Genomic DNA, 13,300 nt, shown 5'->3' on the forward strand with positions numbered 1-13,300 from the left:
AATAATTTTAGTATCAACGTATATTATTATTTCACTCATATTTTTCATATTAAAACCACAATATTTCACTTATGACTGTCAAATTCTTGATTTGTAAAGAAAAAAAAATCTATCGATACCCCCTCTCCCCTCTCACACCTTATTTGTAAAATTGCTGCGTATCGGAAGAAAATTGGTCAATAATGATTTCTTTTCTATCCTCTTCCTAAGATTAAAAAGAGGTCCATGGAAAAGCTTTATTCTCTACAACGCCCTCTAGCGAGACTTATCACTCTCTGACAACTATCAACAAGCGAAGAAGAGGGGGGAGTGGCAAAAGTGACGCAACAACCTCTCATGGAACACCCTTTCTCCCCTATCCCTCACCTAACCCCTCATCCTCGTGTTCCGCAGACTCGACTCCTACATTACACCCATCACTCTGCCAGATTTCGTTCGGTTGGAAGGGAGAAAAATCGTCTGCTAAAGAATTTCCATAAGAACAATATCATTTCACCACGTGGTTTCGGACGCTGGTACTTGATATCCGCTTTGTGTTAATTGCAAGTTCCATAATTTTTAAATATTTATGGAACACGTATTTGGTTCGTTAATACAGATTAAGAAACAAATATAAACAAACTTTTGCAAACGATAAATATTTTCGTTTATTGTAAAATCGTTTGAATTGAATTGTTTTCATATAGTTGTTTGAAAGTTGCTGCCAGTGGAACAATTATAATTTATAAAAAAAAACTGCTGAATTATGCGGTGGATGTTTTTGAAAGTATTATTTATTTGTTTAGTGTTGTTGCAAGTCAAAACTATATTAACATCGGAATTGACTAGTGTTACAGACATTGAACCTAGAGTATTTCCTCAAAACTTTATAGGAAGGTGCAAAAGGACACCACCTGGTGTTACAATTCCAAAAGTACCAGGAGATAATGGGTTCTACATAAAAATATCAGGAAACCCAGTAAAGTATCAAGCAAATGAACTCTACACAGGTAAGTGCAGTTGTGTTTTACACATTATCAGAAAATACGGATTAAATTGTAATAAAATTGTCTTTCAACTTTTATAAAATGAAATGCGAACTGCTTATTTTGCTGAAATGTCTAGCCGTATATTATTAAATACAGTTTCATTAACCACTGTATTTGCTTATGTTAATGTATACTATGAAGGGCTTACATTATTAGATTATGAAGGGCTTACACTATAACATTATGAAGGGCTTACATTCGCAAGTAATGTTGCGTCAGATTTATTATTGTGAAGAAATTACCATCCACATATGTTATTCAGTAATTTTCTCTAAAATACTTAACTTTTACATTTATGAGCACTCTGGAGAATTCAAAATTGTATAATGATAAGCCACATATTCAAAATTGTCCTGGTGAACATTTTAGTGAAAAACACATCATTTTTTATGTGGGCCATAACATGCTTCCGCGTTTGCTGTTGTCTGATCGAAATTCTAAGTCCTGTGGATTACTTATCTTGTAGCAATATTAAGAAACTGTTTTGCATTTTAAAATGACCGAGTCCTTTTGTTTGTTAATTTAAATTCTTACAGTGATTGCGAGGCGAATGGCTGCCAATTTTTATTCGCCATTTATATTATCTAGTCTCCCAGTGTCCGGTGGTGACCGTTAGTTTTATCCCATATGTGGTGGTCGAATTTTTTTTGTTGTTGTTGAAATGAAATACTTTTCGTTTGTTTTTAGTGTGGCAGTCTGAACCCACCTCTAGTAGAACCAGCTATTCTAAGCAATGAACCAAGAAAACATTGTACACTGGGAAAAAAAAAGAAGAACGAATTGCCCTGAATAACTTTTGATTTAATGATCGGATCCAGGACTCAATGTTAATGGTTGAGGGGGGGTGACCTCAAATATGCTAATTAATTAACGCAGATGATTTTTAAGTTACAAAATCAGACAGAAAAACACAATTCCTCCGAATAAATATACCTTTTTTTCAATGGATTTGGTTTTCGGACCCTCAAAATGTAGGGGGTAGCCGCATTCTGGAAAATATGGTTACAATAGGTTTTTTTTCAGGGAAACAGTCCAAAGTTTAGACCCCTTAATTTTAATTCACCTATTTCACCATTTCTCGAGAAATTTTCAATCGAATTAAAAAAAACTTCGCAAAAAATTTATTATAACTGTTATAAAATTTGTTCTCTCAAAGATAATACTATGCGAAACAAAGATAAATAACTTTTAGTAAATATTTACTACTTTTTATCATTTTATGTAATAATGGTCGAAAACATTTTGAATTATAAGGTTTACAAAATTTTAACATCATTTTAAAGAATGCAATTTTAAATAAAAAAATAGAAAATTATAGTGAAATCGGTCGATAAGTTTCTGAGAAATGGAATTTAGAAAAAGTCGTATTTTTAAAATTTGATTTCTCAGGAACTATATAACCGATATCATTCAAATTTTGCATTTTTCCAATTGCATTACCGAAGATGATTTCTTACAATTAAACATTGCTTCACTATTAATAATTAAAATAATAAACATTTGCAAAAAGTTATGTTTTGCGTGGAGATCTCTTTGAATAAGCGAATTTTATATTTGAGTGCAAAGTGTTTTAAGTTTGCTTAATAAATTATCGAGACATGACGAAACACGAAAAAAGTAAAATTAACATTAAGGGGTCCAAACTTTCTCATCTCTCTCATATCTCCTCTATTGCGGCTACCTCGTATATATTTTAGGGGTCAGAAATACGAATCCGTCTAAGAAAAAGGTATGCTTAGTCAGAGAAAATTCATTTTGGTCTCTGATTTCGTAAGTTAAAATATTGTCTGCACTAATTAATTAGCATATTTGAGTCCTAGAATGTGAAGATTCGATCATTAGATTAAAAGTTACTTACAGTGATCAGTTTTTTATTTTGCGCACTGTACATTAGATATCATTTAAATATTACAGCAATTGAAGATATTTTAAAAAATACTGTTTCTTAACCTATAACTGAAATAAAAACTCAATATAATTTCAAATAATTCACCAATTTTCCCTCCGATTTGATTGATATTTTACTATAAAAGCAATTAGAAAGTTTAAAAATTAAATTTTGCAGACCATACTTCAAACTAGAGCCTTTTATAACAGCACAAACTAGTATTTTTTTATATTGATCCTCTTTTTTTTGCTATTTTTTACTTAAGTTAAAAAATTCTCAAGGAAACTATTTTGAAAACTTTAAAACATATTTGTATATTTTTGACCATAAAATTTAAAAGAGTGTAAATCTTAGATAAACCAGATTAATTTCAATTGAATATATTACTGAGTAGTTTATATAGCGTATTTCACCCTTTAATGCATGTATCAAAACTTTTCAATAATATTTTATGTATGAATGCTATATTATGCAGTAATGAGTAGAATTTTAACTTTTCTTTTAAAAAAAAATCCTGTCTGAAATGTTTTTTTCTTTTAATCAAAGTGTTTCAACGACCTTCAAATTTATCGATATTATTAAAAGATCAGAAAGCAATCAACATATAAAATTAAGTGAATTTCCTGTACGAAAAATATTTGCACATTTATACTTTCTAAAAGCATGCTAATTAGGATAGTAATTACACAAACTCGTTCTTTTTTTCCGGATGTATTCGCAAACTTTATGCATTGACAATATTAGTAAATTGTTGGCTCGAGCCAATAAATTAAATAATTATATCAAAAACTAACAATTTTTCTTCTTGAAAAAATATTCGAAATTATCAGACATTTTGAAAACAATATGAATGCGTGTAAAAGCAAATAAATGAATGATTATACAAGATGACTCTTTTCAGCTATGACTGTAGACATTGAATTGCAAACACTTCATGTTTTCTAAATGCGACAAATTACAAAAGCAATCCAATAAATTAATAACTATAAAAACTATTTTTGAAAACATTATGTGTCCTAAATGTTAGTCCCTTTTTAGTAATCAATTAATGATCATACAAACTTGTCCTTCTCTTCTAAATAGAATAATTAAAAAAAAAAAAAAAACTTCATGTCTCCGCAATATGATTGGGTTGTAATAGGAAGCCATTAAATTAATAATCATGTAAAATATCCTTTTAGTTCTTGGCGGACAAAATTTTGAAAACAAGATTCGTTCTAAATGTCAGCACATAGTTGAGTCCTTTATTATTAATTAGTTAATGATTTTACAAACTAGTCCTTCTCTTTTAAATGGAAGAATTTTTTAAAAAACTTTATGTGTCCTTAATATGATCATATTGTAATAAAAAGTTATTAAATTAATAATCATGTAAAATATCCTTTTAGTTCTTGGCGGACAAAATTTTGAAAACACGATTCGTACTAAATGTCAGCACATAGTTGAGTCTTTTATTATTAATTAGTTAATGATTTTACAAACTAGTCCTTCTCTTTTAAATGGAAGAATTTTTTAAAAAACTTTATGTGTCCTTAATATGATCATATTGTAATAAAAAGTTATTAAATTAATAATCATGTAAAATATCCTTTTAGTTCTTGGCGGACAAAATTTTGAAAACACGATTCGTACTAAATGTCAGCACATAGTTGAGTCTTTTATTATTAATTAGTTAATGATTTTACAAACTAGTCCTTCTCTTTTAAATGGAAGAATTTTTTAAAAAACTTTATGTGTCCTTAATATGATCATATTGTAATAAAAAGTTATTAAATTAATAATCATGTAAAATATCCTTTTAATTCTTGGCGGACAAAATTTTGAAAACACGATTCGTACTAAATGTCAGCACATAGTTGAGTCTTTTATTATTAATTAGTTAATGATTTTACAAACTAGTCCTTCTCTTTTAAATCGAAGAATTTTTTAAAAAACTTTATGTGTCCTTAATATGATCATATTGTAATAAAAAGTTATTAAATTAATAATCATGTAAAATATCCTTTTAGTTCTTGGCGGACAAAATTTTGAAAACACGATTCGTACTAAATGTCAGCACATAGTTGAGTCTTTTATTATTAATTAGTTAATGATTTTACAAACTAGTCCTTCTCTTTTAAATGGAAGAATTTTTTAAAAAACTTTATGTGTCCTTAATATGATCATATTGTAATAAAAAGTTATTAAATTAATAATCATGTAAAATATCCTTTTAGTTCTTGGCGGACAAAATTTTGAAAACACGATTCGTACTAAATGTCAGCACATAGTTGAGTCTTTTATTATTAATTAGTTAATGATTTTACAAACTAGTCCTTCTCTTTTAAATGGAAGAATTTTTTAAAAAACTTTATGTGTCCTTAATATGATCATATTGTAATAAAAAGTTATTAAATTAATAATCATGTAAAATATCCTTTTAGTTCTTGGCGGACAAAATTTTGAAAACACGATTCGTACTAAATGTCAGCACATAGTTGAGTCTTTTATTATTAATTAGTTAATGATTTTACAAACTAGTCCTTCTCTTTTAAATGGAAGAATTTTTTAAAAAACTTTATGTGTCCTTAATATGATCATATTGTAATAAAAAGTTATTAAATTAATAATCATGTAAAATATTCCATTACTTTTAGACGGACAAAATTTTGAAAACAAGATTCGTACTAAATGTTAGCACATAGTTGAGTCCTTTTATTACTAATTAGTTAATGATTATACAAACTAGTCCTTCTCCTTTAAATGGAAGAATTTTTTTAAAAAACTTTATGTGTCCTTAATATGATCGTATTGTAATAAGAAGTTATTAAATTAATAATTATGCAAAATATCCCATTACTTTTAGACGGACAAAATTTTGAAAACAAGATTCTTCCTAAATGTTAACAAACAGTTGAGTTCTTTTTTCGTTGATAAATATTTATGTAAAATTTAAAAAGCATTATCTTTGGTGTCATCATTAATAAAAGAGGCACGTGTTGTTGATGTCACGTGTTCGGATTTGTGTATAAACTACACACCTAAAAGTAAGCGCCGAGGAAAAAAATAACATAGATAATGATTATGTGTAATGGATTGAAAATAGAATGGCAAAAAAGACCAGCAACAAAGACAAAAAGATGAAAAAACCCCGGAATAACATGAAAAAAAAAGTGAGAAGCCTTAAAGTTTGCTTTCTAAAAATGAATTGAATAAGTAACGTGTGTCGACTTTTGTTGTAAATAGCTCAAACAGCTGCGTTTTTCAGTAAACAGTAAGTTTCATTCAGTTTTTCAGCAAACAGTAAGTACTACAGAAAGTATCTTTAACTGATATAAAAGTTAACCTTAATAACTTTTTCATTTCTTCTAATTTTTTTTTCTTTCAAGAAAGGTTATTTGATGATCATTTTTGTTAATTTTAAACGTGCACGTGAATCTATTTTATTGTCATAAAAATAGAAAATATATAGCGATTCTACCATTAATGAGTTTCATATTTGTAGATTCTAAATGCATGAATGTGAGTTTTAAAGGAATCAAGCAGTTCTAATACTTTTTTAAGCAACTTATTGTGTCATTTACACTTTCTCCAATTTTAGCAACTTTTCGAATTTAAAAATTGTTTTGAAAATTGGCTGTTATGGACTATAATGTGACATAAGTCCGTGTTACCCAGTTTTTAATTTTTAAAAAATATTTGAATCGATGAAAAATTGGAGTAAATGTAAATGACACCAAGAATTGCTTTTAACAAAAATTGTTAGAACTGTTTGATTTAAAGAAAAACTGGGTCACTTGTTTTCAAAGTCTGTATATAGGGAGGAATTGTCCTTACATGCATTTTTTTAAGAATTGAAACAACTATTTCAGAGTGCTTTGATATTTGCAAAAATGTCTTTTAAGGCGATATGAAAGTTATATTCTATACCTATATCTGCGTTTTTAGTTTATGTTTAAATTTGCATTTTTTGTATTTTTCAAAAAAGCATCCTTTATTAAAAGCTACGTAGTAACTTTGGTTTCACAAAATCCAAAAGAAACAGAAATGTAGAAATCTTTTAGTAATGATTTAAAAGTATTTCATTTGGCCTTTTATTTTCTCACCAGATATGTCACAGGGTAAAAATTGACAGAAAGAAGAAGATTATTTGACCTACATTTTGGTTTGTTTACATCTGGAAAATTCTGGAAGGATTTAAAACTTACAACCAAAAGATATCACGATGAAAAGCTTGGCTTATAGCTTGCATAGAGGGATAAATTAAAATTTTTAAATTGGAAATTAACTTAATGAAAGTAAAAATTTAAACATGAGTAATAGGTAAAATAAGGGAGGAAGAAAGAGAAAACGCATACTGAGCAACACTACAAGATATAATGATAAACTATAGTAATTGATAAACTATGTAATTTTTTAATACGTATTTAAATGAATACACATAAATTTTATTATTAAGAATAAAACATTGCAGTAGATATTTTTACAGTTCTATGATAATTAAGACCCATATATATGCCCCAGAAATACTTTCTTGCATGATAGTTTTTAAAAACAAAATTATGAAGAAAACCTTTTTGCATTTTCTTTAACACTCGTCCATTAACAGACTATTAGTAACTGGTTTTTATTCATATTTAAGTGAATAAAAATTTTCAATCTTGCAGTTTCTTCCAGAAATTCATATGAATCTTTTAATAATATTAATTTATTGTCAAATTTTTAATAATACTATTATTTTAAACGCTTGGATTATCGGTCACGCAGTATTGCCTTAAAACATTCCTTAAATCAAAGATTTCTACATTAGTTGTAATTCAGTCTATAAATTGAAACTTATGCTTTGAAACCTTTTTTGATGCACAAAAACATGCTATAAACATACTGTTTCTAGATCAAAATAGAAAGCAAATTTATGGTTTGATTATCTTAAATGGCAATGTGAGTTAAGCATCAGTTAGTTATCATGGTAATTCGCTCGATTTTTTGGCGACGCTCTAAAATATAACTATAGGTAAAAAAAAAAGTAGTAAATTAATTCCATGGGATCTAAGAAAGAAATTGTCAATCTTTTTTTTTTTTTTTTTAAAAATTGAGTATTGTTCAACTTTGGCACCCGAACAAATATTTTTATATCCTAAATAAATATGGATACTAATTTTATTAAAAACTTGGATACTAATAAACATAAAATACTAATTAGTCTAGGACTGAGAGTTACGAGAAAATCATTGCAAACATACTAAAGAATGGGATTTTACGTTTTTAAATGCGATTTTTGGCGATGATTTGAAAAAAGCGTCCTTCATTTGATCTCAGAAACATAAAATTTATCTAAAAGAAGCATTGAATTCATAAAATTATTAGAAAAGGTGTTTGAATATTATACTATTCATATTCTTAGCTTCATTGTTCTTGAAATGCTTATCCGCAGACATTAGTATTAAATTTATAGCATCAAATAGTTGCAGCCGAGGCAGTGACATTCAACCAAGTCTAGCTGAAGGTCTCGAATTCGCTCCCACATCTATAATTAAAGGGTAGATAATTACTATCGATATATTTCCATGCAATCATCGATGAATAATGGCAAATATCGTATATAGATCACAACTTTAAGAGAGTTTTCAAGCGATTGGTAGCAACAAGTAAGATATCGATATCTTTATTAAGATTAAAAATCTTGATTGTTGCGTAATGAATAAAAATTTATGTCGATTAAATAATTCTATTTGAAGAAATGGTTATTAATTGATTTATAAATATGGTGTTAAAATAAGTAATGCTGTTGAAGTGGTTAAGGAAATAATCTATATGGTAATACAGTTAATAATTTTAATTAAGTGGTTAATGAAGAAAAACATTATGATGATTAAATTATACATTTTAATAATGTAGACTTAGTAATAATTTTTACAGTGATTAAATTATTAAATTCTACAAAGTGTTTATATTAGAGGAATTTTTCGGCATGTAATATTTAATTTGGAAAATAAAAAAATGTATAATAGAAAGATTTTTATGGTGATTAAATAATTACTTTTGATGAAAAGAATAATAGAAAAATCTATCTAGTGAATAAATGTGAAAAATGGTGAATTGGTGATTTAGTTTGCTGTTTAATACAAGAACAATTATCGCTAGTATGTTGTGGAACTGTATATTGTCCATAAACTATCCTAAATTTTAGTAGAGATTAAGGGAAATCGGTTGGTCATATACCAATAATGCTAAAAATGACCTTTTTCAATGTATCTTTAAACTACTTCTGATATCAGTTTGAAATTTTTAGGGGATATTTGAGATTATATTAGTTGCATGCTGTGATAATGATTTGGAGCTAACAAGAGTAATTTCTGAGCAACAAAAGATTTTTACTCAAAAATAATATTTTTTTTTAAGGAATTAAATGTTTTCAGATCAAAGTTTTTTTTTTAAAATTTCTGCCGCAAATATGTATTAACTGTTATCACAGTGTAAACATGTATATTTAAATATCTTGTGAAAAAAACTGAAGTAATAATGATTAAATGCTGAGAAACAGTACATCGAAAATAGTCAGTTTTAGCATGTTTGGCATATGCCCTAATTAATTTTAAACTTTAATTAATTAATTTGAAACTTTGAGTAGTGAAAAACTAATTTTGCTCCTCATAAATAATAAGAAGAAAGATAGTTTCTAGGATATTTATTGCAATTTGTTTCGTAAATGTTGGTAAACCTATTGTTTGTTGGGACATTGAAGGAATAAATAGCCAAATAACGTTAAACTATGAGTCCTGAAAAATATTTTTCGCTCCATATAAGTAATCAATTCAAAGATTGTATTTTTCCATTTAAAATTAATAAATTTGTATACCTCATAACTCAATTTTTTTTACTTTTAATAAATAAAATTATAAAAAGTTAATAATTATGGGAAAATTAATACGTTTAAAAAGTTCTCGAGTAATGGCAAAATACAAATTGTAAAATGTAACATTCTTATCGTAAATCTTAATGTTCCTCTTAAGCCAACCGGTCTGTGTAGGGGGCAGGGAACTGTCCTTGCATCAGAAAGGTTCTGGGTTCTAATCCCGGGCAAGGCATGAATGTTCTTTCCTTCTCTGTACTATCTGTCCTCACTGTGGGAACGACATTGGCCCTCCTAATATGGTGCCCCTGAAAGAGAGGCCAACAAAAATCGCCCTGTATATGCCTGAATTGACGGATGTTAACACAGGTGGGCATTGGAAAAAATGTTCCTCCTAATGTAAAATTAACATTAAGAGGTCCAAACTTTCAACCGCTCTCCTGACTGAACAATTGGGACCATATTTCCCAGATTGCGGCTACTACCCATACGCATATATTTTGGGGGTAAGCAAATTCGTAAAAAAAGGTTTGCTTATTCAGAGAAAGTATGCTTTTGTGTGTGATTTCGTAATTTAAAACATCGTCAGCACTAATTAATTAGCATATCGACTTGACATAGACTCTCGAACCATTGAGATTGAGTTTAAGTATGTTAAGATCAGATGATGACAAGTTATTCTGAGTTTTCTGTTTTTTACGCTCTTTGATAATCCCGATTTAATTATACGGAGTGAAATATTTGAGGTTGTAATCCTTATGGCCATTAAAATATTAACATTAAATTTTAGGCAGATAAAAATATTTTTGTTGTATATAAATAAGTAAAAAAAAAAAAGGATTATAGTTTTAGGATGACAGCCAGAAATATTTGCCAGTTGGAATTGTTTTGTTCGTTAAATATTCCAGTCTTGGATCTGTATCAGAAATAGGGGCAATTATCTCTCATAAACGTCAAATAAAAAAAAAAGAATTTTTTTTTGATCCTACCGAAGAGGTTTATGTTCTTAATTTTTTTTTCCTTCGCAAGAACACGTCTTCAATTAGCTCGCAGTCTCAGTTTAGTATTAAAAATCTGCCCGGGGTGGTTGTCGAAAATAATTCTTTCCAGTAGAACAAAGGTCTTAAATAAGTTGTTGCTTCCGAAGTTTGGCCATGCACAGAAGTCCTGAAATGCAGCAAAGATTTTTGTCTTGGAATTTCCGATATGTGTTTTGCGTTTGGATCCTTTTTAGTGTTGTTTCCAGTATCGAAATGCCTGCTTCTGATAAACGGACACCACAGAATTATCCCGGAATGTGTCGAAGAGAACCGTTCGATGTAAACGTTCCAAGATCTCCAAATATTTTCAAATTTGAAATAAAAGTGTCCAACTACATTACGACTTATCACCCGGGAGAGACTTACGCGGGTAAGAAAATCTTTTGCAAGCATAATTTTTTAAATTCTAGTTAAAAGATGCTGCATTAATGCACTAAGCTTCGTTAAAATGATCGTTATTTAAGATGAGTTTTGGATTCGTTAGCTTTTAAGTAAAAATGTTGTGTAAAATCATTGATGCATTAAGCCTAGTTAAAACGAACATTATTTAAGATGAGTTTTGGATTCGTTCGCTTTTAAGTAAAAATGTTGTATAAAAGCATTAATGCATTAAGCTTAGTTAAAACGAACATTATTTAAGATGAGTTTTGGATTCGTTCGCTTTTAAGTAAAAATGTTGTGTAAAAGCATTAATGCATTAAGCTTAGTTAAAACGAACATTATTTAAGATGAGTTTTGGATTCGTTCGCTTTTAAGTAAAAATGTTGTGTAGAAGCATTAATGCATTAAGCTTAGTTAAAACGAACATTATTTAAGATGAGTTTTGGATTCGTTCGCTTTTAAGTAAAAATGTTGTGTAAAATCATTGATGCATTAAGCCTAGTTAAAACGAACATTATTTAAGATGAGTTTTGGATTCGTTCGCTTTTAAGTAAAAATGTTGTATAAAAGCATTAATGCATTAAGCTTAGTTAAAACGAACATTATTTAAGATGAGTTTTGGATTCGTTCGCTTTTAAGTAAAAATGTTGTGTAAAAGCATTAATGCATTAAGCTTAGTTAAAACGAACATTATTTAAGATGAGTTTTGGATTCGTTCGCTTTTAAGTAAAAATGTTGTGTAAAAGCATTAATGCATTAAGCTTAGTTAAAACGAACATTATTTAAGATGAGTTTTGGATTCGTTCGCTTTTAAGTAAAAATGTTGTGTAAAAGCATTAATGCATTAAGCTTAGTTAAAACGAACATTATTTAAGATGAGTTTTGGATTCGTTCGCTTTTAAGTAAAAATGTTGTGTAAAAGCATTAATGCATTAAGCTTAGTTAAAACGAACATTATTTAAGATGAGTTTTGGATTCGTTCGCTTTTAAGTAAAAATGTTGTGTAAAATCATTGATGCATTAAGCCTAGTTAAAACGAACATTATTTAAGATGAGTTTTGGATTCGTTCGCTTTTAAGTAAAAATGTTGTGTAAAAGCATTAATGCATTAAGCTTATTTAAAACGAACATTATTTAAGATGAGTTTTGGATTCACTCGCTTTTAAGTAAAAATGTTGTGTAAAAGAAAATTATGAGGGGAGAATATATGTACTTGAAAGTGTGTCAATGTAGAAACATTTAAATAGCTTTGTTATGTCTGATCTACTATAAGAAGATCTACTAAAACCAATACATACACTGCAAAAAATTCTGGATCAATTAATGGTAAAAAAGTACCGGTACTCATGGTGCCGGTACTTTTTATCATAGAATTGATTTTTACCGGAACATGTAACGGAACAAAATTTCTGATATACTGTAATTTTTACAATAATAATTATCCTAAATTCATTGAATCATTCTAATCAAAAGAGTTTTACGGTAGAAAATTCCGGCAAATTATTTTACAGTGAAAATGGATTTCATGGATGATGTATTCGGTACTTAATATCGTAATTTGATTTGGAATTTTTTACATTGTGTTTTCATTAATACTATCCGTTAAAAAAGGTTCCCAAAACTAATGAAAAGTGTACTTGTTGGCCGGCTAATGGGACATGGAACAATCATCAAGTTTTCGAGACAAAAATATCTTTGTTTGAAAAATTATTATAGGTTTATCAATAAAGTAGACTTTAAAAATACATTTACAATCTCATTCGCAATTTTTAACTAATTTGCTTATACGTTATACTTTTATTTAAATAAAATATTTCTTCAATAACTCTTAATTTATTTCTTTTAAATTTTATTTATTCTTTATATTATGATTTAATATATTGTCCTGTCGAATAATCATTCCGAAAAGTTTTTGTTGCGTGTCAGAGTAAAGCATCAAGAAGCATAATTTTTTTTAAAAAAATGCGCCAAAAGTGATTTTTAAATATTTTTTCAAACTCTGCTAAATCAAATTTTATACATCATGGCAATTTATATATTTACTATGAGTAGGTAGATAAATTTTTAAGATTGTTTTTGTTCAAATTTGAGATGCGATTAATAAATTTTCCATTTTTACATTGATAAATAT

The 13,300-nt window shown here is 28.1% G+C and overlaps 1 protein-coding gene across 11 annotated transcripts in view; it reads left to right on the forward strand.

Moving 5' to 3' along the window:
• Nucleotides 1–384: 384 nt before the first annotated feature.
• fat-spondin (extracellular matrix protein f-spondin) overlaps nt 385–13,300 on the forward strand; it is a 178,803-nt gene continuing 165,887 nt past the window's right edge. For 3 of the 11 annotated variants that reach the window (XM_071186221.2, XM_071186220.2, XM_071186218.2), the window contains exon 1: nt 10,807–11,158. In XM_071186221.2, the coding sequence (XP_071042322.2) occupies nt 10,903–11,158 (256 nt within the window). In that variant the 5' untranslated portion in view covers nt 10,807–10,902. Of the gene's footprint in view, nt 990–10,806; nt 11,159–13,300 lie in introns of those variants that run through there. The other 8 variants (XM_043045881.3, XM_043045878.3, XM_043045880.3 and 5 more) reach the window with 4 other exon arrangements.

Source organism: Parasteatoda tepidariorum, chromosome 9 (assembly GCF_982258835.1).
Source record: "Parasteatoda tepidariorum strain Cologne lab strain chromosome 9, Ptep-v5.0, whole genome shotgun sequence".
Classification (NCBI taxonomy): Eukaryota; Metazoa; Arthropoda; class Arachnida; order Araneae; family Theridiidae; genus Parasteatoda; species Parasteatoda tepidariorum.